At 50.1% G+C, this 27,836-nt stretch overlaps 1 protein-coding gene across 2 annotated transcripts; it reads right to left on the bottom strand.

The window, feature by feature from the left end:
* Window positions 1-498: 498 nt before the first annotated feature.
* On the bottom strand, window positions 499-27,836 carry LOC105452827 (dorsal-ventral patterning protein Sog). 2 transcript variants are annotated; one of them, XM_011694288.1, is made up of 8 exons: window positions 27,526-27,836; window positions 12,901-13,004; window positions 9,883-10,012; window positions 6,172-6,237; window positions 4,193-5,989; window positions 3,786-3,931; window positions 2,233-2,562; window positions 499-1,061 (listed from the first exon to the last, which is right to left on the bottom strand). In XM_011694288.1, exons 1-8 carry the CDS (start codon window positions 27,656-27,658, stop codon window positions 861-863), a joined length of 2,907 nt encoding a protein of 968 aa, XP_011692590.1. In that variant the 5' UTR covers window positions 27,659-27,836; the 3' UTR covers window positions 499-860. The 2 variants fall into 2 exon arrangements, with proteins under 2 accessions (XP_011692590.1, XP_011692591.1); XM_011694289.1 differs by lacking the exon at window positions 27,526-27,836 and adding an exon at window positions 20,663-20,806.

The raw sequence follows: 27,836 nt of genomic DNA, 5'->3' as shown, positions 1-27,836 counted from the left end.
CTCTTTTTTTTCTTTTTAATCCGTTGATGGGGATCAATTGATTAATAAGCGTCTGGCTGCGGGCGCTGGAGGCTCCGGAGCGAACGACCGAGAGCGGTCCCATCGCGGACAAGAATAGCAATATCCGATCTCTTGCGGCTGTCCGTACCGCGCGCAGCGCGGTGCGGTGCGGCGCGGCGCGGCGCGTCCACGTCCTTCCTCTTATTACACACTAGGCTGCCTCTCGCGACTTCCTGCACTTCGCGCCTCACCGCTTTACCGCTGACCGTCGCCGTCGCCGCCGACGACGACGACGACGACGATGTACGGCGAACTTTGAGCGACGAGCGACGCACCATCCGTCATCGTTTGATTAATTACCCGCGTCATCTCGAGAATACCACTGCTGAAAATTGAAATGACAAAGTTCGCGGGCGCCGTTTTCTCGCTCGGCCGAAACGCGAATTTATATATACAATTGCAAATGTCGATCTCCCTCGTTCGTTTTTTTTTTGGCAATTTTTCTTATTCTCCTCCGCTCGCCTTCTTCCTCCCTCCGCCTTCCTGAATCCGGCCTCTATACATATTCATCCTCTCCGGATGAACACGCCTGTAGTCCAGCTCTCGCGATTTTTTACGTGCGCGCGTGTACAGAACCGTTCGGTTTGATTTTTCGTTTCCGTCCTCTCGAGGGCCCCTCGGGTCGTATATGTATAAGGCGTATATGTCGTGTATACGCGAAGAGACCGCGATCGCGCGACGGATAATGGCCGGTCGCGTCCGATCTTCGTCATCGCTCGACGATGACTTGGTACGGTGGCACGCGACGGAGCCTCCTCCTCGTGGACCGGGGCAGACTCGTCTCCGGGAAACTACCAGGCTCAGCTCAGCTCGCGCGGCGGCGTCGAGTGCCGCCGCGCCGGATGATGGCTGTTACGATGGTGACGCCGCGCGCGGTGCTCGCACTGGGCCGTGCAGCAGTCGTCGACGTCCGCCACGTGCTCGCCGCGCTTCATCTGATGCACGATCGAGTTACAGAGCGACCGTGGACAGCGCTTCCTGTCGCACCTGACCTCGCCGTTCTGAAAAGAAGCAGAGGGAGCGGTTCCCATTACATTCTCGCCATTTACCGCGCTCGTCGCGCGAATTCCACGAGGAATGCCGGGGCCGCGGAAACGGATCGTTCCGCAGAACGGATCGGCGATCCGCTTCGCATCGTTATACCTCTTTAATCCCTCCTCCTATGATGTAACGTATAGGATGATGGATATGCATCCGCTCTTTGTATGTATATTGTATCATTATAAACGCACATTTTCACATTAAAAATGACATTCGAACGAATATTAAGAAACATCGCGTGAAAACGATTCTTAATGGATAACATTTATCGGATATTTTATAATCTAATCTATAATATCTCTTTTTAATAAATGATAATGTCAAATAATTATAAAATATATAATAATAAATTTAAAGTCATTAATGACTTTCTTTTAACATATTTTACACTTTTTTTCGTATTCTCTTCTTCGATCGAAGGATGTACTTAGCAGAGACTTAGTTAAAAAGAAGAAGTGTATGTATGTAGCGAGACGAGATGTTTATCCATCAACGAAAAAGACCAAACGCGAGTAATAAAAGCGAAACGCGAGAAGAACCGGTGCAACGAGCTCTGTTGGAAATATAAAATCCGTTTCTCAACGATCGGGACGATTATTTTTCGCTCCGTCTCGTGACGTCGCGACGCGACGCGACGCAACGCGACGCGGCGCGACGCGACGCAAGCCAGTCGAGGCCGCGGCGTTCCATTTTCATCGTAATGGATGGACCCTATAATGGTCGGGCCAGGCGAACGAGTCCGGTTAAAGGTTTTCTCCTTAAAGATCTCTCTCGCCGTGGCCGTGTCTGGATACCGCGGCGAGGCGACCGTCTAACGAACGAATTGAGCGTGCAACGAACAAAAGTAAAGCGAGTTCTAGGACTTCTCTCTGCTTGGCAACAAGACGCGGCGACTCGCGAGACTCGTCTCGTCGCCGTCGGTTCGACCAGGATGATTAGGCACGCCTGATAAAGAAAGAGAGAGCAGAGAAACCGTAAGAATAGCGTTTTGCTCCTAAAGCTCCAGCCTCGTCGTTTTGGGAACGATTCGCGACCAAAGTTTGAGAATCGCGCGTTTACTCGCTTTTCGGTTTTTTTTTTCTCGATCAAATCTTACGACCAAAGTTCTGGCACGGTCGAAATATTTCTCACCTTGCAACGGCACTTGACGCACTTGACCTCGCCGTGCGAGTGCACCCGGGGATGCCACTCCATGCCGTTCTCGTAGGGTCCCGTGGGGTACTTGCAGCCACCGGAATCGAGTATCTGCTGCGCGGTGCGCCGCGTCGACGGCAAGGCCTGGTCCCTCATCGTCAGCAGGCGCGCGGGGTCGCTCGACGCGGTGGTGGTTTCGTTGCTACGGGGCGTCGTTGCCGGGCATTGCCTGCAGCAGGCCTTCTTGTCCGGCCTGAAGGCGACCTTCCCGTCGCAGTCGAGCGGCGGGCACTGCACCAGCGGGCATTTCACCTCCAGCGTGACAGCCTGCGAGACAAATGGATTTTCGATGTAAATCACGAAGGTGACCTCTCGCGTACCTAGCCGCGCTCCGCGCGCGTAACGCACGCGTTTCACGCGTTTCCTCGCTCACTCCGCCACGATGTCATTGTATTTCACAATTTATTACCGAGGTCTTTGTGACAATCTTTAGGAATTTCCCGAAGCCTTTAAAGGCCGTATCAAAGCCCGTTGAACAAAGTTCGTAGACTAAGTAATTTGTAAGAGATATCCCAGTAAACGAGAAAGGATTAAAAGTTTTTAATACGTGAATTGAAATGGATTGGCCACTCTCTGTCAAATGAATTTCTATTTCATAATACGAATATAATATTTTTAATATAATATTAATATAATATTATTATATTATATTAATTGTGACTAGGAAACGTTTCAATATCTAATTCCAAAAAATATTTTTTTTGGATTTAGATGAATAACATTCATGGTCCATTTTTCGAAAAACTTTTTGAATTTAATTAGATTGAAAAAAACAGCATTTCCTATCTAGAATTTTGAATAAATCAGTATTCACGATTTACATTTTAAAACAGATTTCTTTTTTATTGAATGGCATAGAAAATGTGATTCATGCAATTCCTCTAAACGAATACAAAGGCATTGGGTATTGAAATGGATTCTGATTTTCAAAAGAATGTTTGCGTTTGCGTTGAAATGAATTTTTTTTAAATCTATTTTAATTCATTCTCGTTTACTGGGATATACGCGCGTCTTTGTCGTTCTCCAAATATGTAACGCGAGATATTTTCACGAGTGACTTCTGCATGGTGTCAATTGGCTAGGAAGCGCGATTGCCGAGTATTAAATAAACTGCAATCGTTTAGAAAATCTCGTCGCTGAATCATTCAATTAAGCTCATTAACTAAGGCCAGGCCGCAGCCGCATTCTTCGAACGTGGTGTGGCACAGGTTTTTCCACGCGCTGCAGAATCGCGCTATGGTACTTAATCATCGTGAAATACCGGTGAAATTACTTTGACGCGATTTAAGCCGAAGCGTAATTAGAACGTATTAAGGAAATATGCGACGGACGGAAAGACAACTTGCCCTTTACACCTCTTGCGCTTCGAAGAAATTAATCGCGGCAAAGAAGAACGTACGTTTCGAGATCTCACAAATACCTATTTGTGTCGCAATCTATCCAACTGTCCAGCCGATTCTAATAAAATGAGACGAAGAGTGGAAACTTACGTCGCAGGTACAAACTGCACAAGTGTCGAAGCCCGCTGGTGGTAGATACGGATGCCAGGATGATCCCGCGAGATGATATTGCCCGGCCAACGTGCAACCTCTCGTGGCGTTCTTGGTCGTGGCGTTAGTCTCGGCGGTCATTGGGTCTGAATATTAAGTGATATTTAATAAGACATTAAATGTCGACTACGTCGCATTTAGGTGTAACTTTATCAAATGACTTTTTAATGCAATTTATCATTCGAGCGTTACTTAGACATTACTTAACTTGTTGCCATAAATTTTGCTACCCATAAGTTTATACATTTTATATACCCGTAATGTCCTCTTACGTGTTACGTGGATATTCCCGTTTCGTATAAACGAAAAATGATTTCCAGTTTCAACAAATAAATAAATCCCTTTACCTGCGCATATCGGGCAGCAATGACCGGTCGGCGGTTGCCTGAGCTGCTTTCCCGATCCGCAGGAGATTGTCGGACAGGGCACCGTGTCGCATTGCGCAAAGCCGCGATAGCAATGGCACATCTTGCAGGGATTCGAGCTCGAGGTCCACTGCGTGCCCTCCTCGTAGAATCTGGCCTCGTGGAAGCACGCGCCGGTCTCGATGTCCGACCTGGGCGGCTGCAGATTGTACGCCACCACCGAGGCAACGTCGTTGTCGGCGTAATGCGGCAGGCAGCTGATCGGCGCCCTCGCCTTGAAGGGTGCCTTCAGGATGTTGGTGGATTGCTTGTCCGTCACCTCGAAGAAAGCGACACCCGACTCGATCCTGTAGAGCTCCAACGTCGACAGTCCGGTGACCGAGCCCTCCAGGGAGTATCCCGTGAATTCCTCGAGGAGCCTTCTGGCGACGGGCGCTCCCTGCGCCACCATTGGCATCGTCTCCAGGTACAAACGGAACGTTCGCGATTCTTGAGAGGAGGACGAGGAGAAACCGGCAAGTTCCAGCTCGTAGTGCAAGGAACAATCCAGATCCACCGCGGTCCATATCAAGCCGACCGGTCCGGACTGCATTGTTGGATCCCAGACCAATCTGCGCAGCAGCACGGGCGCGGCCGTGTCTCTGGCGTCCGCCACGGGTCTCTCCAAGAGTCTGCCGCGCAACATGGAGCCGAGGTGGCTGGCGGCGACTACGGAGAGCTCCTCGTTGAAGAGCGGCTGCAGCAGCCGTGGTCCGGGTCGGTCCAAGGAGCCGTTCGCGAATTGGCCGCCGACCAACGAGGGTGTCAGATCCTCGAGTTCCATCCTCCGCTTTCCGCCCTCGTCCACCAGTGTCACCAGCGGGCTCTCCTCCTCGAGTCCCAGCAATTGCACTCCGTAGCGTAACGCGCCGACACGGTCCAGAAAGGCCCAAGCCAATCCTGTCGCCGCGGACGGCGACTCCGACAGCAGCAACGTCTGATATATGTCGCAGGTCGCGCGCGGGCCGACCGTGCCGATCAGTCGGACAGCCTGCGGATCTTTGCGGGACATTATACTGATCGACAACTTGCCCCGAGTCAGAAGACGCAGATCGGTCCCGGAGATCGCGCTGCGAACCTCGCCGTAATTCAGCTCGTTCGATGGCTTCTTCACAACTATCTCCTCGCGCAGGACCACGTAATCCTTCTCGTGGTGTTCCACCTGAACGATCAACGGAACATCGGCCACGTCGTTCGGCAGGAAGAGCCCGTTGAAGATGAGGGACACGTGAATTGACGGCGCCGAGGCGGATGAGGCGGACACGATCGCCGTCGCGCCCGCGCCGGACATCAACGACCGGTCGACGCCCATCGCCGGCTCCAGGAGCGACGAGAACTGCTCGGTCGAGAGCGCGCGGTAGCGCGACAGCTGGCCGGTCAGGCTCGCCGAGGGCTCCCAGAGGAAGGACACGTGCAGCCGTTCCTCGCGCAGCAGCTTGCGATAGTCGCGCGGCACGCGTCTCCACACGCCGCAGAGCTTGCCGGTCGTGTTCTGATAAGCGCCACCGACCGGATCGATCACCTGCTCCTCGAGGATACTGCTGGACCCGTCGAGGAACTGTATGCTGCGCGGCCGAGGCGTCGACGCGGACAGATAGAACGAGTAATAGATGTTCTTGCGGTGGAACGTGAAGCGACCGGTCGCCAGATAGTTGTACGCGCTGTTGTAAATCGTTGTCGGACTCGGCTCGTCGCGACGCAGGGACTGCGACGTTTTGCCCGTTAACAAAGTACCGAAATCTGCAATCATTTAAGAAGAAGACGCCACATTTCGCAAACGTATACGGTCAGATCGATAACTATAACGATTATTTCATTGGAAATCGCCGGCACCGTTTTTTTTTTTTTTCCGAACAAACAGAAACGATTTCGAGATCAAATGTATGTCATGGATTTTAAGAAATATAAAAAAAAAATCTTACGTTTCAGACTGCGCTCCTCTTCCTCCGAGGTCAATTGCGCCGGCAGATCCTGCGCTATGTCTGCGTCTGCAACAAAAGATTTATTCCGTCGTAAACGCGGGTATTTGACCGCTCGATCGTACAGCCTTTCCGGTCGTTCAACGCGCGGTAAACTTATGCTCACGAAAAAGATCAATTATGTGAACTCCTTAATGGATACTGTACGTAAAAGTTCTCTCGGCCAATTTTCGCAAGCTGCGTTTTTTTTTGTTTCCTCTTGGAAACCTGGATGGATTTTATGTTAAGAATAATAATTCGCGGAATATATTAGAATGATAACGAAAGGGATATTCTTGAGAGGGCGCGTAAATTATGCTACACGTCGGAATTAACGCCACGTAACTCACGCGCGACGTAAAGCCAAATGTATATTCTATATAGGGACTCTCGGGGAGGATAAAACTACACGCGCAGGAGAGTGGCGAGAGTCCTTTGCACTTTGCATCGGACGCGTATACCGGCGCGGCGCGGCGATCTCCTCTCTCGCTCTCATTCCCCTATCCCTCGCTCCCCGAGCGAGTCTCTCTCTCTCTCTCTCTCTCTCTCTCTCTCTCTCTCTCTCTCTCTCTCTCTCTCTCCTTCGAGACGGGCGTATAAAAATAAAAATAACCGGTCGATCGTCGATCGTCGATCCCCATTGAGCCGATTCAGCGGGGCCGGTGGTGGCATGTGCACCGACCATAAAGTATGCCCGCGCGCGGTAGGAAAAGAGTCGGCTGGCGCCAACCGCCGCTACTTTGAATGCTACTTTTATGGCGCATGCCGCGCCGGTTCAGCGCCACGGAGACGTTAATTGCCGCGCGCAAAACGTACAACACGCCTCGCCCCGGCGCGACCGACCAGTTACTAACTAAACCGTTTCCGCCTACCTAATCGGATCTGTGACGACCGATGGCACCGGTCTGTCGCGCCATTAATATCGGAGAAAGACGGACATGAGCGATAATACGGTTAATTACGAATATTAATTGGATCCACCTACCGCGTTTTTTTGCATCCTCCTTTCCGCTTTGTGCGCGTTTTACGCGGATGGACCGGCTTGTCCCCTCCTCTCCCTCCCCCCCTTCCCACCCACCCGGAGCGACTTCTCGCCCGTCTCCTCGGGCACGGCGGCCGAAGCTCCGGTCTGGCGCCAAATCGCGACCTTTGCGACAATGTCGTGGTGACGTAGATTCGCGAGTTTGTCCATACGACATTCGCGTTTCGCAATCGTGACTAGAAAGGATAACGCGTCATCTAACAAATATGTCGGCGGCTTATAGTCAACCGCGGCGGTTGTACTACCGAAAGTCGCCACCTTCTTAGGCACGACACCGTTTCGGATCGAAGGACGACCGTTACTCAGGATTAAGAATCGTCGGAGGAGAGAGATATAAATGTCGCAGACTTCGGTGGCCGCGGATAGGTCTAGCTCGATCGTAAAGCTATACTCTTGCTATATCTACTAGATTTCTCTCTCTCTCTCTCTTTCTCTCTCTCGCTTTCTCTCGTTTTTTACCCTCCCGGATAATCCGACACGCTCGACAGTTTCGTTTTACCCTTCTTCTCCCGACCGAGGCCTAACGATATCTAATTTGCCTCTCGCATTGTCGAGACCAGCCGAGACCGACTTTCGTTGGCTGGAGCCGGCCGTTGACGGCCGGAGACGAGAGGATCGGCGAGAACCGAATGAGAATCGATGCGACGATCCAATCGACGGGCTCAAGGGTCGCAGTTATGTTTCCTCGTGGAGCGTAAAAGGCAGGCGTTGCTAATTGCGGCCAGTTTCACCTTTCATCAGCAGGGGGCAACGAGCCCCTATCAAACGAACGGCGACAGGCTGCTACGACAACGACGACGATGGCGATGATTATTATGACGACCGTATAGGCGAGTCGCGCAGAAAATAAACTTGATGCGCGCGTGATATTGATGCGCGAACGTTCTATGATGAGAATAAATGGCCTGCGCGCGCGGGAGTGGTGCAAGAGCGGTGCGATTATCAAAAATGATTCGCTCCGTCCTCGTCGTCCCCGTCGCCGCCGTCGCCGCCGCTGCCGCCGCCGCCGCCGTCGCCGTCGTTGCTACTCCCCTCGTGACACGGACGGCGGAATTGTGGCGACAACGAGCGCTTTATCAAAAGTGTCATATTAACCTAATTGATAATATGCGCGCCTCTCCCGTTGCATCGCCAATAGCCGCGCGATAAGCGACTGTAAAAATTTAACGAAACGACGACGACCCCGCCGTCTCTGTTTACGGGCGCTCGGGATAGCCGCGACGGGAAAGAGAGACGATCGAACGAACTCGTAACAAACGGCGCAAGATAAATTAAAATGAGATGGAATAAAATAAAAAAGGGTTCGCGCTCTGCATCTTTTCCATCTTCCCCCCCTCGCCCTCCTGCCCCTGCCCGCACGCAGATCGCCGCTTCTGCACCGAGCGGAAGATCCCTCGCTTCCACTACCGCGAGATCTCTCTTCCATCCTCCATCTCTATCCTTCCTCTGCCCGTCCCGTCCGCCCATCTATTCTTATTCCCATCGCGCGCGTTATGCCCGATCATTACGTATGCTAATATTTACATTTAGATTGCACGGCTTAATCGAAGTGACGCCATGCGGTAATATAGCCGGCGCCATGGCGCTAAACCGTGGCGTCCGCCCGCGTCCGCGTCTCGCTCCGCTCCTCTTCCACCGATTACGAACTCGAGTTCCCTCTCGAGAGAACGCGATCGGCCAATCTTCCCCACGCTAATCCCTCTCAAGTTCTTTTTTCCTTCCTCTAGCCTTCACATCCGTCCCTTCTTTCTCCCCTCTCCTCTTCGCCGCTGAGGCAAAAACGCCGTTCCGCTCCGGCTTTCCCCTTTTCTCACTCGTATTTCTGGGGTAGAACGAGGGTACCTTGTCCCCGCGGTTGTCGATATCACCGAAAGTACAGCGAGTGAACCGGCGAACGCGCGGTGTGGCGATTGACGGAGCGGGACGGCGCGGCGCGGCGATTAGAAGGGCTATTCTAAATATTCTAATGCACGCGAGGAGATTTTAACGGGTCAATTTGCGATTTCCTCTCGAGTAAACAATCTACGCGCGCGATAAATGCGAGGCGCGCAAAAGCGTAAAGGCGATAGTATCGCTATTCGGAGCGGAGCCGCGACGGAGCTCGTTCGTGCCAATTCGCGCTCATTACCGTCGCGCTGGAGCCCCGGCGCACGCGAGCCTTATCTGGTAGTCTTATCAGCGCGCGAGATACATATATACTACTTTCACTGCATCGGCGGCACGGGCCAAATTCTTCGAGAGGCGCACACACCGCTCCTCCGCGCGGGCGCGCGCGCGCGCGGGCGGGTGGGCAACGCGCGTTCTATTTCTCCTCTCTCGGGGAGGCCGATCCGCGCGCTATCGCGCCTATATAGCCGCAGTAGAATGCGGATGGAGTAAATCGCATAACCGAGATACTCTCGTAAGCCACACGGAGCGACTCTTTTCTCGATAATATATCGAGAGGGGAAATAATATAGATATATATATATAGTAGATTGCGCGTGAAAAAAAATCTTATCTCGCCGGCTTATCTTCGCCGTTTCCGCGCTCTTGACGACCGGAAAAGAAAAAAAGAGATTAATCGCGGAATAATCGCGACGATCGAGCCACGAGGTGAAAAATAATAACGGATACGGTATTGCGTAACTTACTGAAGTCACCGGGACAGGATTTGCAGCATCGGCCCGGGAGTAGAACTGGTTCGTCGCACGTGAGTTTCGGGCATTCGTTCTTGATGTTGCGGCATTGAACTCTCGCGATGATCCGTCGCTTCTTTTGCACCTGAAAAAAGCAGAGGAGACAACTGTTATATAATAAAAATAGAAGAACTATACGTTTATTATGATTGCTTTAGAGATATAGAGATATTTATCGAGAGAAAAAGATTTCTTCCTTTCGCGGACGCACGAGGTTTTTCGGGCTTCTCCCCTCGCTCAAATCTCCCGCCATCTTACTTCATTTCTATATGTGCTTTGCGCTACTTTTGACAAAAAATTACGTTCTGAGCATAATAATGGAAGGGGAAACGAATGGTCCGTATTAACGCGGCAATGCGATACAGTTGCTAAAAGTGCGGCCGCGCACTTGCGAGTCGCGGCGTGGTTCCAGTTACGGAGAAGAATTAAGTCGGTGGTTTTATAGAGCGCGGCGCGCGCGGCATTCCTGAAGCGTGAAACGACGCGTGATACGAGCGTCGATTGAAAGACTCGACCGACGACGGAAGGAAAGGAGCGAGCGCGCGCGGGATTAGCTCGCGATCGCGACTTGGAATTATCTCCCGGGAGCCGTGTTTTCAGCCGAAAAAGCAGCCACTGCAGCAAATTCGAGACGTTTCGTCGCGACACGCGATAAAACCCTCTCCTGTTATCGAGCAGGACGATTTATTAGACTCTCAAAGTCTCGATCGTTTAACAGGCTACTCTCAAGCGAGAGAGAGAGAGAGACCGCGCGTCGTATGTCGACCCGTGTGCTTGTCGTGTCCCGGGCAAGCAACCCGGGCGGGGATAAGCATCCGACGTCCAACGTCCGACAAGGCGCGACATCGGCCTCCCCGAGACGGGGCTTTAGGTGAGGAGACATGGCTTCTTCACTCTCACGGCGACATGTGATTCACGCGACGCGTCTGCTTCTTCCACCAACCAAGACCGCGACCTATCAATAGCTCCTCATGTACACTGAAGAGGGACTGTCATTCCTCCGAAGTCTAAAAATAGAGGCCGCGCTCTCGCGCTCTCCCTCGTCCACGAGCCGAACATAACAGCGCGCCGCCGCGCCGCGGCGTCTCTCCCGCCTCTCTTCCGTCTCCGTTCCATCCATCTTTTCGGTCGATCGTAATATATCTTCGAAGAAAGAAGGATTTTAACCCGCGCGCCGCTATCGAGAGCGCCGCTCGCTCGCTCCGGCGAAATTTAACTTGAGGCTCGAACGGGAACGGCTTTACGTGTTCCCCGAATTGCTCGTTCGGTCGAAGAGAAAAAAAATATTATCTCCTTGCTCGTAATCATTCCTGTTATTGCCACATTACGAGAAAGATTAGAACTCCGCGGCCTCTAATGATCCGACCGTATACCGGCGACTTTAATGGCGTCGTACGTAACGATCGGTGCACCTCTCCTTGTGCGTACGATCGTATAATTAATTTTCTCTTCTCGGTAAATCTCATCAGATAGCGTCTCATTAGCATTTACACCGATTACTTATCGCGCGCTTTATCGTCGTTTAGTGCACGCATAAATTCCGCAACATTTCCACATTAAGATTTAACGATTCCGGCGCGCACGAAATTCTCATAACGACCGGACGCAGCGGCGGGGCTCGAGACGGCGATTAATAAAACGTTCATTCTCAACAGTTGTGATCCGAGTACTTTCGATTCAATTTAAGCCCGGGAATGCGCTCATATGCGGACATTATTTAAAAAAATGACAGATATAGGAAAAAGATATTCGGGAGTATAAGATACCCCGTACGAAAGAGAGAGAGAATATATTATTACGCGGCGCTCACGCGGGCATTCAACGGCGATAAGGCGCGCGATAAAAGAAAAAAATCGGCGAATGCTAATGAAGCGCTGCGTGAGGGAAGAAAGTTAATTGCACGGTCGCCGGAAAAGAAGCGCTACGCGCGACCGTTAAATGCGCGTTAAAACAAATGTTTTCCCCGTGTTTACAAGCGACGTGTAACGTCCGCCCGACGCGAATGTTAATACGATTACATCACCGGAATGATCAATCCGCGCATTATCGTTTACTGCATGCAAAATGCGAAAATGAAGAATTTGGTGTTGCGCATCGATGAGCTAACTCGGTTGCGTTGTCACAGCGGGGTGAAGGGAAACAGGGAGACGAGGGGAGGAAGGCGTATATATACAGTCGGAATATAAATGACGATTATTGCGCGATCTCGAGTAAATGTGCGTAACCGCGCGTATTTCGTGACGCACGCTCGCGCGAGCCGCGACTGCCGTCGAAACCTTTTGCGCCCCGCTCGCCGAGCGTCAGCAACGCGCGCGCACGCGTTTCGGATCTCCGGCGTCTCTCAACATTTGATACCGGCGCGTCACCTTCGTGTCAATATGTCGATTTTGGCGGGCATTTATTGGCCCAAGACGCTAAATTATACGCCGTGCGCAACGAACGAACGAACGCGCGGAGGAGGGGCGAGGGATACCGTAATTGCAAGAATGTACGCGAGCCGCTTGCGCGCGCCGCGTCGAGATTTATCCCCGAGATAGAGATTTATCCTCTCTCTCTCTCTCCGCGTTTTACAAGTCTTTAACGTGCCGCATACTTGACTCGGTAAACATCGATGTGACCTGACTTTTAAAGGAGAGAAGGGGGAGGAAAAAAATAACAGGTCGCAGAATAAGTGTGCAAAAGTCGTAATAAGTACCTGGGACGTGATTATAGCGTGTTTCTTGACAATAAATTCGAAGGCGAAGGATATAGAGAGGGTATATACGAATCGCACGCGTCGCTCTTTATTCATGTATGTTAATAAATGCTGGCGTGGTACTGATTGTTTACTAAACACTACGTGCGCGCCGCGAACGCTATACGCGCGCGACATGTGACACATTTTAATACAGGGCTGTATATACAGCGAGTTATGCGCTCCCTTTTCTCTTTACAAGTACAAGAATAAAAAGACCACTGTAAAACACCACATACCGGTATGCACTCGCATTTGATGCAGTACATGACTCCGAAGGGCGGTCCCAGGTCCGCGAACCATGTCGAGCCCAGCTCGCGAATCTGCTTGCCGAAGGTGCATTCTGAAAAGAAGGAGGGAAACATCGTCATTACCACATATCGTTGTCGTTCAGCTCCTAACCGCGCGTTATCGTCTAATAACACCAGCGACGTAAATCGGCATGAGAGTAAACATCGGCTTATCCGATTTACGATTTCATCATCTTATCGATTACTGGCGCGCTGCGCTGCGCGTACGCGCCACGATATTTTCCCGGAAATTGCCAAGACGTTATCGGGAAAAAGAGGATGGATGCTTGCCTTCCATTCAGTGACACAAGCCGACACAAGTATCGTTTTGCCGTTGTTATACTTATTAAATATGCTAAGAAGGATAGAATGACGTTTGCGTCGAGTTGTGTCACTGATTGTGAAAGCACCCGATGATATACGTATATTTTAGGCGCGAAACACACCGCACACGGTGTGCGTGCGTCGCCCCGACACGCTGACGCACTTCCGTTGCCATCATCGACGAATTTGATGCGCAATTTGATGCGAGAGTGTAACGTAACGCGCTCGGTATGTACGTTGATCCGCGCACGCATATTCATTCGCGTTCGCCGATAATATGCGCCGCGCGTTTCATTCAAGCCGCTCGCACATTCGCGAACCACGTATGTACGAGTATCCTACACCGCGCGTCGCGCGGGAGAGACGCGACGTCACCGGGACGCGACGGGCGACGCATCATTCATCCTTGATGTAAAACTGCGGCCGCTTGTTTGCAAATTACGGACGCATCCGTGTGTGCAACACCATGCAGCTGGTGTCACGACGGTGCCGATGACAAAGCGGACGAGCGCTCTTGCCGAGAGTGCTTCGCCGCTCCGAAATCGATTGTCGATTGAGTTGATTTTTACTAACGCGAGGCGTAAATCCCGAGGGGAGGGAGAGAGAGAGAGAGAAACAGGAGATAAAGATGAGACGTTATCTCTCCTACAACAAGCTCGTACGATAATCAGTAGCAAAACACGTAATAATACGCTCCATTAAATCGATAACAATATCGATCGTCTTTTTCTCCGTCGACATTTCCTTGGACGCGTCTCCATTCGCTTAAAGCGAAAAGGATAGATTGAAAGAGATTTTAAGCTATATTAGCAATCTAATTATCTCCCACCCCAGCCGTCCTTCCTTTTCCGCGTAAAAATAAGCGCGGGCGTGGAAGCGCCCGAAAATAACGCGATGGGAATCGCGTGCGTCTGCATTACGCGCGCGTGCATCTCGCGGCGTCCTTATTTCTGCGAACCGACTGCAAATGCGAGTCGCTTTTTTTTCTCAATTCACAGTTCTGCATCAGAGATTTGACGGGATCGTATCTAGATTATTATAAAGTTTCATACACGTATCTCATTCTTACGGTTGGAAAAATGAACTAATGAAAAAAAAATCGACACTTATTTCTTATATGATTCTTTTAAAATGATGAAAACATTTTTGTCTTTTTTTATTGATTCAATATCAAATAAAAAGATAAACATTTACTATATAGATAGACGTGTGTGTGTGAACAAGGATAGATAGATAAAGTTTATTGATATTCTATAAGGCAACTCCTCTAAGGAATATAAATTATAGTAAATGGTAATTAACAAACATAAGAAACACGATAATAAAACAGCGCGAGAATTTAAAAATCAAAGAAAGTGATTAATGAATAAGAATAAAAAATACGCAGAAAAAGAAAAAAAAAACGTTCACGGAAAGCTTGATTTTGCTGAAGAATTCTAGCTGGATAGAGATCTGAAAATAATTCGTTGGACCGTCAAAATAATTATATTGGAAACTCCAATTGATTAGCAATGTCAAACATTTTGATATACTTTAGCAACCAGTTTCAATTTCCAACATAATTATTTTGCTGATCCAACAATAGATATTATTTTCAGACCTGTATCCAGTTAAATTTTAGGATTTCAGCAAAATCGTTTTTCCTGTGTGACAATAATGTAACGCAAAGAAGAGTTTATGTATAAGAAGGTAGACGATGTTGTGAAAAAAATACAATAGTGACATTTTCACGATCGTATCGCTCTAAGCTACTTAAAAACTGTTCATCGTAAAGAGAGAGAGGGAGAGGGAGAGAGAGAGAGAGAGAGAGAGAACTCGGTCATGTGCGAGTTAGAGAAAGGGAAATGGAGAGAGGCCCGTTTTGCACGAGGTCATTGCACTGCGCGCGCTAAGTCGTTCTAAGCGCAAAGTCGCGGCCCTAAGTAACTAGGAGTCCGAGAGAGCCACGACACACAAGCTACCGCATCGAAAATATGCGAGTCACGCGGCATATAGCGCGGTAAGGTGAAGCGTATTAGGTCTCTCTCCTCTTTCTCTCTTTCTCGTCCCAATAGTGATGTGACTCTCCTTCGGTCTTTCCTCCGTGATTCTCGCCACCCGCGGGGTGGCTTTCTCGCGACGCGACGCGACGCACCAGCTCCTCCGCGTCCTGCACGCGCGTTGACATAAATCGAGTTTCGCCCCGACAAGCGCGCGGTCACTTTCGGCGATCGTTACTATCGCGACTTTGTACGTACGAATAATCGCGACTTGACGCCCGCAAAGCTCGGGTTGAGAATTAATATAACGACGCTCCCCGACGTATACTTGCAACTCATCCGTGCGTACGCGGCTGTTGGCCAGCGGGCGAGATAAATCTCTCCTCTTTGTCCATGTCTGTACTATGTCCACACGTGCAGTACTACGTCCACGCACAAATAGTCCCATCCGCGCGTATCGGGCGTCCACACCCATACACACCGCTACGTTCGCATGTGTCGGACGTTCACACGAATTGCCCTCACGTGGAGGGACGTCCGCTCATGGATGGACACGCTCACATGTGGAGAGGACGTCCACACGTGGTGGACGTTCGCATGTGGAAGATATCCGCACGCTGTATCGTGTACATATATACGTACATGCGTTATACCGAAGAAAGCGTGAATTCTAATCGCGGACGAAGCCTAATAAAGCACAAATATCGTTTAAGACGAAAGCGTCTGTCGCGCATATTTGAAAATACAGTTGCTCGCATTTGTATAATCCGCAATTGTCCTCAAGCGATTAATCACCGACAATGACAACGACCACAATTCGTCCACGATTCATCGACGACATATTAACCGACGAGCCGATCCCTCACGACTCCTCTGAATTTCGCGGACGCCGCGGCGCGCGCAGAAAATCGCGCCCGACTTCGCGCCCGAGCCGAAGAGGAGCCTTCGAAGAGAAAATAAAAATGTAATCTCCGCTTCGTGGCTTATACGCGCGCGATGCCATGAGTACGTCTTCGCTCGCTAATATAAATAATGCGAGCGTGGAAAAGGGAGCGCGGCGCGTGCAACGGAATGCCCATGGACTCCGTAATCCGCTAAGCAGGCGGTTAAGCAAATGGCAAACACGTGCTACACCTTTCGTTTTTCTCTTTTCCACCCTCAACCCCTCCCTGGCGTGCACTCTTCAAGTATCCTCCTCGGATAGATTTACGAACGTGACGTCGATTCTCCCCCGTATACCCTCGCGTCTCGGCCGCCTCTTCCCTCTCGCTCTGCCTTTCTGCACACGTCTACCCGGCTTCGTCTCGAGTTTCACATCACCTTTAGCATCTCGCGCGCGCGATCCGCATCCGCTCGCTCCGCGTCACGTCGTGACATCGTGAAGCGAAGCGTGCATAAGACGGTTATCCCATATCGCGTCGTGATCGGGGATGGGGAAACGCGAAAGCGCGGTGTGCTCGATTGCACGATTCAGCCGATCGGAAACGACGTGTTACCGCGCGTCGTTAATACGTCGCGACGACGTTCATCGATTCCTCTGCCAGCAGCGGGATCTAGATGATCCTCATTAATGGCACTTGGCAGCACATCGCGGTAATACAACCAGCGATAAATTTAATTTCGCGCGTATACGGAAGGAAAGGGGGGACAGGGACGCGGGGAGGGGGGGGGGAACTTTCGTCGTGTGTAATCGGCGCGAGAGAGCGCGACACTTCTGCACATGCATATAGCGCTCTATAATTACGCCGGATTCCCGGAGGTATCGGAGCGCGTATCGTCACGTCACGTGCATCATTCGCGTCACGACATGTCATCATCTTTTACGTAACACGCCGGTCGCGGCGGCGTGTGACCGTGAGGCCTGTCTAGACGGCGACGAGCCCTTGCAGCTTCCGTAAATTAAGGTATATACCTGTTCCGTGCCGACGCTCGACGCTCATTTTTAGCGTCAAAATAGATCACATCATGATCAAAATTGACGAATACCGCAAGCATCAATTTTGATCATGTGATCTATTTTGACGCTAAAGATGAGCGTCAGCATGAAATCGCACCTTAAGATACCGCCCGCGCCGCCGCCGCCGCCACCGACGACGATGACGGCTCCGGACGAGCGCCACTTTCTCGTGCGACCACCGCCTTCGCGTCGCCTCCGCGCCGTCGCCGCCGTCGCCTCGCCTCGCCGCGCTGCCGCCGACTTTACGGAGACGTTTTAGCGTCTCCGCTAAAAGCGGACGAGCAACGGACACGTAGGCGACCACGCGCGCGATGGCCCGTCCCGATTGTTTATGTATGCGTGAACCGCCGCCGCGCGCCCGATACCTGTCGGCGCGCAGATTTACGTGGGCGACGCGAGCACGCGGACACATCACTCACAGCCGCGTACATTTTATTTTCTCCCCCTTTCCCCCCCCCGCCCTCTGTCTCCTCACTTCGACCCATTTTTTGCGTTATTGAATTTCATTTCACTGCGTCGCGCGTCTCGTTCGACCGGCGAGTTTGGAAAGAGGTCGAGTGACGAGGGGCAGGAGGGTCGGCTATTTGGTTCCAAGTATTGGTTCTAAATAAACAATATCTTCACGTGTATCAATTGCGATTTTGGAGCGGTCTATTATTCAATGTACACTGTAAAATCTATACTGTCAAATTTGATCCTATTTAAATCGCCACTGATCCTACTTGATAAATAAGTTATTTTTAAATAAAACAATGGAATTTAACCCAAATTTGGGTTTAAACTGAACCATTTTAAATTATTTAACTTCATGGTTTTAGTTAAAAATGACTATTTATATTAAGTAGGATCAGTGGCGACTTAAATAAGGTTAAATTTGATGCTATAGATTTAACAGTGTATATTCTTTTCTCAGCGATACCTCATACCACTCGCGTCTCTCTTCCTCTTGCCTATAATACGTCTGTCTCATAAAGATAAAGGAGAGAAATGCGCCGGTATGTCATTTTGTACAACTTATATAAGAGGAAAATATACTTCTGTCTATTAACTCCCTCTCTCTCTCTCTCTCTCTCTCTCTCTCTCTCTCTCTCTCTCTCTCGCTATCTCTCTCTCCTTGAACTCAACTCCGCCGGCGACGCTTTTCAATACACATATACATATATTTGCGCGTAAACCATTCCCGTAGCCCGACACGCGCGTTCATCCCCGACATATGTAGGTATATGTCGCCCGTACACCTACGTGATGTCACGCACGGCTCAGAAATGCCGACCTTGCGCCCGCGGCTTAAGTCAGTGCACGCGTAATGCGATGCATTCACGTTCGCCAAGCCTTTCGGCCAATCCCTCCGTCGGTCGTGCGACGGCCGCGCTGATAAGAGACGGCGGCGGCGGCGGCGGCGTATCTGCGACGCGGACGCGGAGTACGTGTACGCACGTGTGTACGTACGCGCGCGATATGTAAATACGCCGACCTCGTCGTACGAAATACACATCAGGTATAAAGACCCACATTAAAGGCACAACGTCTCTTTTCCTCCCGACGACGCGCGAGACGCGTTCAATTGCAGCCGCGCGTAAATCGGGTAAACAAAATTTCTTTCTTTTTTTTTCCTCCTCCCTTCTTCAAGCCGGCTCGAGAACAAACGCGCGCGCGACGTAAACTTATCGTAGAAAGCCTTATAGTATAGAAATATAAGTGGCGCGTTCTCGAGAATTAGAACGGGTAATTGGCGTTATATGTTATTCCTCGTGGGACAAACGAAAGAATATGCCACGATTCAATTCGAACTCTTCTCAGGGCAGAATGAAAATTTCGCTCCTCTTTCTATCCCCCCCCCCCTCTCCCCGCGTCTTTACGTCTCTCTCTCTTGATGCTTGCGCGCGCGGGCGCGCGCGAGAAAGAGTAATTGAGTTAACTGTATTGGGATTATGCCAGAGCTCAAACTTGGCTTAAATCAGAACTGTCTGACGAATAAACCGCTGTTACGTCGGCAAGTGGCTCATTCGTATTACTCCAAATTTCACGGCTGGCACGTGTCGATTTTCTCGCGAGAGCCAAGCGACAGCCCACGGCGGCGGCCGCGATGCAGGTGATTCAGTGGTAGGCCGATCAGCGAGACGTGTCGATCGTTAACGCGCGTATATAATTGACGAGAAATGTGTGACCGCAAGAGGCGGCGTGAGATTCCCGAGAATGGAAATTATTGAGCGCGTAAAACGTTTACCGAGTATTACCACGGCCGGCGCGTCTCGCAAAGAACATCGGTCTTTCCCAGACCAGATATAATTCGCGCGCGGCTACACGCGCGTTCCACGCAAATATATATATATATATATATATATATATATATATATATATATACGGCGTAAAATACATCGCCGCGTACTTGTGCCCATTACAGAATCGCTACAGCCATGAAATAATAAGAAATGGATGACGATACCTACTTTTCCTCCTTCTCTCGGCTCTTGGTAATGCGAGAACGGACACGCCGCAAAAGTACGAACGATAAATAATACATCAACGCTTCTCGCTCCGGACGGAGTCGGTTCGGTTTATCGGAACGACTGATCGATCGCCTGCACTCGAGAATAAGGAAAAGGTCTTTGCCGGTTCCGCGCTCAAGGATACCAATCGAAATCGCGCTTCTCTTTGTGACGCGGCGCGTCAACGCGGAGAACAGGAGAGAGAGAGAGAGAGAGAGAGAGAGAGAGAGAGAGAGAGACACGCGGATGTATCTCGAGATATTCGATAGAGAAATCGTCGAGGCGCGCAAGAAAACGCACGAGTAAATTAAGCTAATAGACGCTAAAGTGTTTAGCAGAAACGCGAACTAAATCGACCGCAGCGGCTGTTTCCATCTGCTAGAATTTTTCGTTGCTCGGCAAAAATTTCACGAAAGCGAGATGCGCGTTTTTTTTTCTCTCGTTACTATAATATAATATACTACGTATTCGGAATATCGAGTATTACAATCGGCATTGCAATTGACGCGCGCGCGCGCGCGCGAACGCGCCGACGATGCATTTGGCACCTCGACCAAGCTGATGTTTGTCGTCCGCGCGTGCACTCTCTCTCGCCGGCGCGGCGCGGCGAGCCCAACCCTCTATTTAACCAAGTTCGAGAACCTCGGCGCGTTCTCTCGTCTGCTTAAAGTAAATTTCCGAGGAAGCCTATTTACGCGATGATGATTCCAACACACTCCCGCGGCAGATGATAGATAACGTACGACCAATCGCGAACTGCCGTTCGCGCTCCCGCGTCTCTCGCGGGAGCACCCGACAGATTTTGACGATGCGTGTCGTATACAGCACTTAATTGCGCGGCGCTGCCGCGGTAATGACGTAAATTAAGAAGATTTCGCGGTGATTATGCCGCGCTCCGTATGCCCGTTCCGCGAAATCACTTCGCTCCAATGACTCGCGACTTATTAATCGTGTATACATACATACGAGATCCGTCGAACGTATTTGTAATCCTTTTTTTTCCTTGCGAAAGTGAGGGACACGTCATGTACCGACGACGGTATATTAAGAGAATTGAATTCTTCCGTTCTCGCGAAAGACGTCGTTTGTGGCGGAGATGCGAAATATTCCAATATGATTTAAACGATCGGTCCGGGGACACAGAGGTTTACTATATATAGAGCGGCGCCAGAGTAACGTTCTCGAGCGGCCGTCCCAGACTAAACTCATCCGCGAGAAAACGTAACGCGCAATATTATTTCAGCGGGCCGGTTAAAACGTTAAGCAACGCGCGGCGCGAGATATGACGCGTCTCGCTTATCTCGCGCGAGGAAGCGCCGAGGGATAAATCGAGAGATGATCGGCTCGGTTCAAAATCAGGATGAGTCGCGCGTACGCGCGCCCTGCGCACGGAAAGGGAAGAGATAAAAGAAAAACGAAAGAAAAATAGAAGAAAAAAAAGTAAGCGAGGCCCGCTTAATGGCGCGCGCATGTCTCCGCTAATAAAACCAACTCGGAACCGCGAGCGAGACGATACCGAGAGCGCGATACGAACGCGATACGCGCGATACGAACGATACGAGCCGATATCGACGTGGAGCCGCGTATCGAACGGCGGACGCCGCGGCACTCTTGTGCGAAGCTTAGACTTGGTAAGTAAATAAGCGCCTAAGTAGAGTAATCGGTGTATTTAGTTTCAGCGCTTGAAAAAAGAAACGGGGTATCCTAGAGCGCTCAATAAATAGCGATACCTATCTATTTATCTAGTAACGACGTAAGAATGTAAAGCGACGTTAACAGTTGATTGCAGATTAACGTTGTTTCGCGCTTTTCACGCGTGGAAGCGACAAAATTGAGAATTCGTGCACGTAAAAAGGGAGAAAGGATTCGAAGGATCGACGAATTTTAATTACCCGCGGATCCAACTGAATCCCCTAAATATCCCATACTCGATTATGTTATAAGTTACGATTGCACTTTATAGGTGATACGTTTCGATCGCCTTTTCGTGGATTCTAACATCGCATCGAACCGAAGCGAGGAATCATTCGCGCGAACTCTGCCATTCACTAAAAACCAGACGTGGGTCGATCGGACCTCGGCGGCGCGGAAGAAAGTGAAGCCTCGGCCTCGGGCCGAGTTGATAACTCCCGCGCAACATCAGCAGCCGACCGTGCCTCTCGTTCATTCACCAAATCCGCCTACGAAGATGTATATACGACGAGATGTTTTTATCCCACGTTTTTTTATCCCAGCGACAGGTTCGACGGCGCGACTGCGTCAGCGTAGCGTGCAACTATCTTGTCAGCGCACCAACTCGGAAATTAATTGAGTTACTGGCGTCTCGTTAATTAATTATATATTATAAATACGTATATGTAGGTAGCGCTGTTGAAATAAATTTTCACACGCATTTGCATACACACACGGCCGTCTAGGTATATAAGATCGAAAAATAATACTACTTTTTAACGAAGGGTTGGCGATAACCACCGCGTGGTGCGGTGGTAGTTTGCGGTGAAAGAAGACGCGAGAGAGAAAGAGAGAGAGATAAAGAGGGAAAAAAAAGAAAGGCGCCTTAATGTGGTGCCATACGTACACGCACGGGACGGCGCGGGTACCACACGTTAAACTCATATTCATACGTATGTCGGCCGTACGCCGCACATACGTAACGAGGAATCTTGTTTCGTTGCGTCTGGTGACCTTGGGCGCACACGCAGCGTAAAAGAGCAAACCGACAAATAAACGCCTTCGTAATTTTAGATTCATCAAGTCCACCGAGCGAAAGGCCTCTCCTCCCTTTTTCTTGTCTCCCTCGTGCCCTCTTTCTCTCTCGCTCTCTCTCTCTCTCTCTATCTATCTATCTATCTGTCTCTCTTCTTCATCTCCTGTCCCTCAGCGATCGCTCCTTAGCCTCACGTGTGTGTCAACCTATAGCGAGCGCGCGCACGGACAGACAAAAAGATGCTGGAGCACTATGTCATACTTGCGTACACTCGTAGACGAAGGCGAGAGCTCTACTTTGAAGTTCCAACGGGGATCCCCTCCCCCTCCCCCCCCCCTCGCCCGCTCGCCTTAATGCGCCGCGTCTACAGCCGCTAGAGATCTTTGTCCTCGGCGAACCGATTAATTTTCCCCCCTCGACTTTACTTTCCCCCCCGGAGCAAAGGAAAGGACACGAGCGTGACGTTTGTCGCGTAGCGTACTGCGCACTGCACCTCGTTTTAACTTGTCTCTCTCTCTCTCTCTCTCTCTCTCTCTCTCTCTCTCGTTTGTTGACGAATTCACAAGCTTCGAATTACTTTTGGAGCTATCGTCCATCTCAATTGTTATGAGCAAGGTTACGCGGCAAGGCAAGGCTGTATTCGCGCTACAAGGAAACGTATAAAGCGTGAACCGCACCCACGTCATCTGAGGATAATGGCAATACGCGTTATTTTGTGCATCCTGCCGTGCCCTGTCCGGTCGGCACTAACTCGGGCTCCAACGCGAATCGATCGTATGCGATAGAAGGCGATATCTTGATCGGCGAGCGCCCTAAATCGCCCCGCTGCCGCCGCCGCGCCGGGAAAGAAACGCGATATTTTCGAACCGGTACTCGGTATTTACTTTGTAGAGACATTGAATTAGCATTAGCCGTACAAGATCTCGTACAAGTGCGTCCGCGACAATGAGAGAGGGAGTAAGAGGGAGGCCGGGTAGAGAAAGAGAGAGAGAGAGAGAGAGAGAGAGAGAGGGCAGAAGGAATGAGCTCAGGGAGAAACGAAGGAGAGGAGAAACGAAGAAGCCGTCCGCGCGCATCGCGGAGGTGGTGGTAAGTCGTTTTGTGTCTGCAGCTCGTCTAAATATATACGATCCTCTCTTCGGTGCGGTGCAGCCTTTCTCAAAGAAACAGGAGAGACGGGAACGGACCCCGCCACGATTTTAGAGAAATCCCCGTGTGCGTATCGCGCGCGGGCGCGAATACGGGAAAGGCGACAAGTCGCCTGTGACACTACGTGGACGTACCCGAAGATCGAAGTTAAACCGAAAGAGAAACAGAACACTGGGTCGCTTCTTAATTCATTATTTAATGTCTTTGATTTGATTCATATGTACGTTGTTATTATCATTGATATACATTGTCATTTTTCTAATTAATATTGAACATAACGTTGCGAATATCGAAAATAATTTCTTGAAATAATTTCCTTTAGGCTCATATCATTTTATATACGTACTATTTTATACGTATTATTTAATTCAATTTTAATTTATTTATCTAAAAAAATCAAATTAAAATATCTAATTGAAAATAATTTCTGGAAATCATTTCCTTTAGACTCATACTATTATTACCACATAATTCTTCTCCATTATTTTTTTTTATTTAATTTCAATTTGATATAATTAATATAATATACGACTAATTTAATAGAATAATAATCGTTAATAACGCGAAAAGAAAAAGAGAAAAAAAATAATGTCTTCAATTCCTTGGAGAATTCTCGCGCTGTCCTCCTTCCTTTTCTCTATTAGCTTCCCTCCCGCTCCTATTATATTATAGATGCTACAGATCACACAATAATCGAATACATCCGGAAGTTAAATAAGGCAATCTGACTATATACGCGGGAATCATGACGTCCTCTTCCCCTCCCTCCTGCCCGGAGTCGCGTCGTGTGCGTCACGCGAGTGCGATATGCAACGCCGTCGTTTACCTACTTAAAAGAAAAAAAAGGCGCATTGGCTTACTAAACTTCTTTAATGCACAACGGCGGCGTTGTCTTCGTGGCTGCAGCCAATTAGCCGCGAATCTTGTACGGAGGATCGAGCGACGCGCTTCGCGAGGGCGAAGGAAAGGGTTCCGATCGCGCGCCGCGCCTCGCCGCGCCGGCCACGTGAATAAGGCCCATTTATGTAAAACTTTCAGGCGTTTTTAAACACGCGCTTCCGAGGTAATCTGCCATCGTATGAAATTGGGTAGAAATTGGTCGAATCCGCGAATGCGGGGGAGCACAACGAGGCGCATAGTGATCCCTTAGCCGAACGCTAATTCCTTCTCTCCTCTCTCCCCCTCATTCTCGAATAGCTCTCTCGATAGAAATCTCGCCGCTTATCCTTCCCTTCTTTTGACTGATACGGCGTATTAAAATTAACATTTTTACACAACGGGCAGACCGGTTCTCAAAAGCGATGATATTTGAAAAGTGCGCTGTTAACTGATTTACACGCGATGGAGATATACTCCGGTCGAAGAAATAAAGAATGCAAAAACATTCTCTTTCTTTCCAGGAACTCGAAACTCGAACTTCGGGTGAATTATAAACGCCGGAAATCGGTGCGGCGATCAAAGATTTTATCTGACGAAGTCTGCCCGTCTCTCGTCCGCTTCTCTCTCTCTCTCTCGCTCTCTCTCTCTCTCTCTCTCTTTCTTTTTCTTTCTCTTGTAAATCGTATCGCGCGTGTACGATTATCGTGCGTTGTTAAGACCAAAGTTATCGGCGAGGAAGAAAAAAATGGCGATTTCGTGGGAACGCGTCGCGCCCCAAAGACGCGACGGTAAAAGGCAGACGCGCGCTTATTTTGACAATGTTAAAGGGACTCGCGATCGTCTGCTGTCGCCACCTCGGCGATAAATACTAATTGAGATTAGCATCAACAGCAACGTCCAACAGGTGTTCCGTGAGAGGTTTCGGAGCGAGGAAAGGAGATCCGAAGGAAGAGAGGGTGGAAATCTGAGAACGAAAAAGAAAAATGTGTACCACTACGGGTTTCGACGGAAACACGCACGTATATAAAGCGCATATATACAGCTGATTTCTCGATTCACGCGCGCCATAATAAAATTTTTTTTCGTCATTCTATAAAAACCGTTGTCGAGCAATCTTGGAACTTTTTTTTTATAAATTTTCGTACAACTACTCGGAAATTATAAACGTGCGTGAAATAAAAAATAAATTAGATAATTAAATCAGATAAGCTTGCTAATGAATTTACTTGTTAATATTCGGGCATATGATTAAGGACGATCCGAAAATGGTTAATATGGCCCACGAAGAGCATCAGGGTCGACGGCTTAAGCGGACTTAAGTTGACGGCCGGCGGAAATCAATCGAGGCGAGTTCCGAACGGGCCCGACCGGCCGGCCCCGACTGCCAGCTAGATATACAATTTTCGGAGGATAGCAGCTATAAATCTCCCTCATCTCCTAACCGTCTCGACGTTAGAGCGGCAATTAAATTAAATCGCCCCGGAAGCCTCTAAGCCGGGTGCGACGTGGAGCGTCGAAGACGCGAAGAGGAAAATTTTATTTTACCGTCGCGGAATCGTTCGCGAATTAACAGCAGGCGGTTGCGTTAAATCGAAACTTTCGCGCGCGAAACTCGCTTGGATTATTCGGGTAAACACACGTGTGTGACACGCTCTCGCGACATTGATCGGCCGAATTTGTATGCCGTGCGATATCGTCGTTACTGTTTTCGAGAACGTCGCGTCGTCACTATAAATAAAATTAAAAAAAAGCGGCACTCGATTATCATTGCAATCTCGTACCGGCGCGATTCGTTCGGGTCGAATTTTATGCGGGCCCTCGGCCTCCCCGCGTGCGTAAACACGCGGCTCGCAGACGTGCAGGCGGGCGATCGCGGCGTTGTCGACGTTATAAAGGACGCATGCACGGGATAGTTAAATAAGACGGAGAAATAAACTAGAAACTGGGTATAACGAAACCGGTGTAAGAAGAATGGAATTGGCGGAGGGAAAAAGAGGGCATACACGAGCGGAGCCGGTGGACATTGCTAGATCCTTATAAAGAAGAGAAACGAGCTACATGAGTCCTTTTCTCTCCGCTCCGCCGTGCGTCCCCCCCTCCGTCTCTTTCTTTCTCTCTCGCGGTGCTAGAATTCCCAAGATATTTGAACGTGTTATGTTGTGAAATAGAAAACTAACTCTCGGTTTATTAAGCGCGGTAAACGCTTAGACAAATGCATGACACATTTTGCATCTTAAACACTCGTCGAGATAACGAGAGCGCCGAGATTTGACTTTACAATTAGCGATCCGATAGCATCCGATAGCGGCGTACGGCAATTTTCCACTTAAAAGGATAAAAAAAGACGAGACGAGAGAGACGCGGCTTTCGCCGAGACGCGGGCTGTCATCTCACGTCGATCTCGTCCGTTCGACGCCGAAAATTCGTCAAAAGCGCGGACGGCACACGGAGGCGGCAGACGAAGGTCACGTTTCAGCGATAACCGCGGCGCGCGGTACGGTGGAACACGTTTTACACACGGTGAAAGCGTAATCTCGCAGCGGCGGCCGCCGCGAGCCGCGAGGAAAGCATTATGATCAGCCGGGAGGGGACCACGTCACGGATGTGCGAGACTCGGTCGCCGTCGCCGCCGCTCCGTTTCTTCTCTCTCTCTCTTCTTCCTTTTTCCTTCCATTTCTTTATTTTTTTTTTTCTCGCGCGCGTTTCTCATTATGTAAGACCGAGACACGGTCGCGGCGGCGACTCGGAACGGAGCCGCGGAGTCCGAGCGCAACGTATATAAGCCGCACGTTCGCCACGTACGAGGACGGCCTCTGTAACCTTTAAAGGACAAGAGACCACCGCTCTCCCGAGGCGACAAGGCGAGCGAAAATCGCCGGGATACCATACCATGAGATCTGAGAGAAACCATGAAAGATATTCGGAACGACCGGAAGGAGGGGTGGTGCGAGCTTCCGTTTGACGTTTGTCTTGCGGTATCCTCTCGCTCCTCCCATTCAGGAGATCGTGCCGGTCGATAGCGACCTGTCGGCACTTTTGTCGGGGCGGACAACAGGTAAACAAGATTTATAGACCGGAGGGGTTACTTACCGGCGGCCCGATGCGGTCTCCTCGCCCAGTCGTCCTCTATCAAGGGTGCGACTTTTCGCGCGTGCAGCGTCAAAGGGCAGGAAGCGACGATGAATAGGATCGGCAACAGCATCAGACCACCGTGGAGATGCATCTTGGCGACTCTCGGTCTCTCGCGGCACGGCACGGCCACCCTATCCTCTCTCACTTCGCCTTCTGCCCGGTTTATCAGCCGGTTACTCTCTCGCACACGGTCCTGGCACTCGTGCCTGGTGCCTTACGCATATAGCGCGTCTTCCTCCTCCTCCTCCTCCTCTTCCTCCTTCTCTCGC

The sequence above is a fragment of the Wasmannia auropunctata genome, unplaced genomic scaffold (assembly GCF_000956235.1).
Source record: "Wasmannia auropunctata unplaced genomic scaffold, wasmannia.A_1.0 LD336026.1, whole genome shotgun sequence".
Classification (NCBI taxonomy): domain Eukaryota; kingdom Metazoa; phylum Arthropoda; class Insecta; order Hymenoptera; family Formicidae; genus Wasmannia; species Wasmannia auropunctata.
The sequence above is the reverse complement of the archived record's forward strand: the minus strand, read 5'-3'. Positions and strand labels throughout refer to the sequence as shown.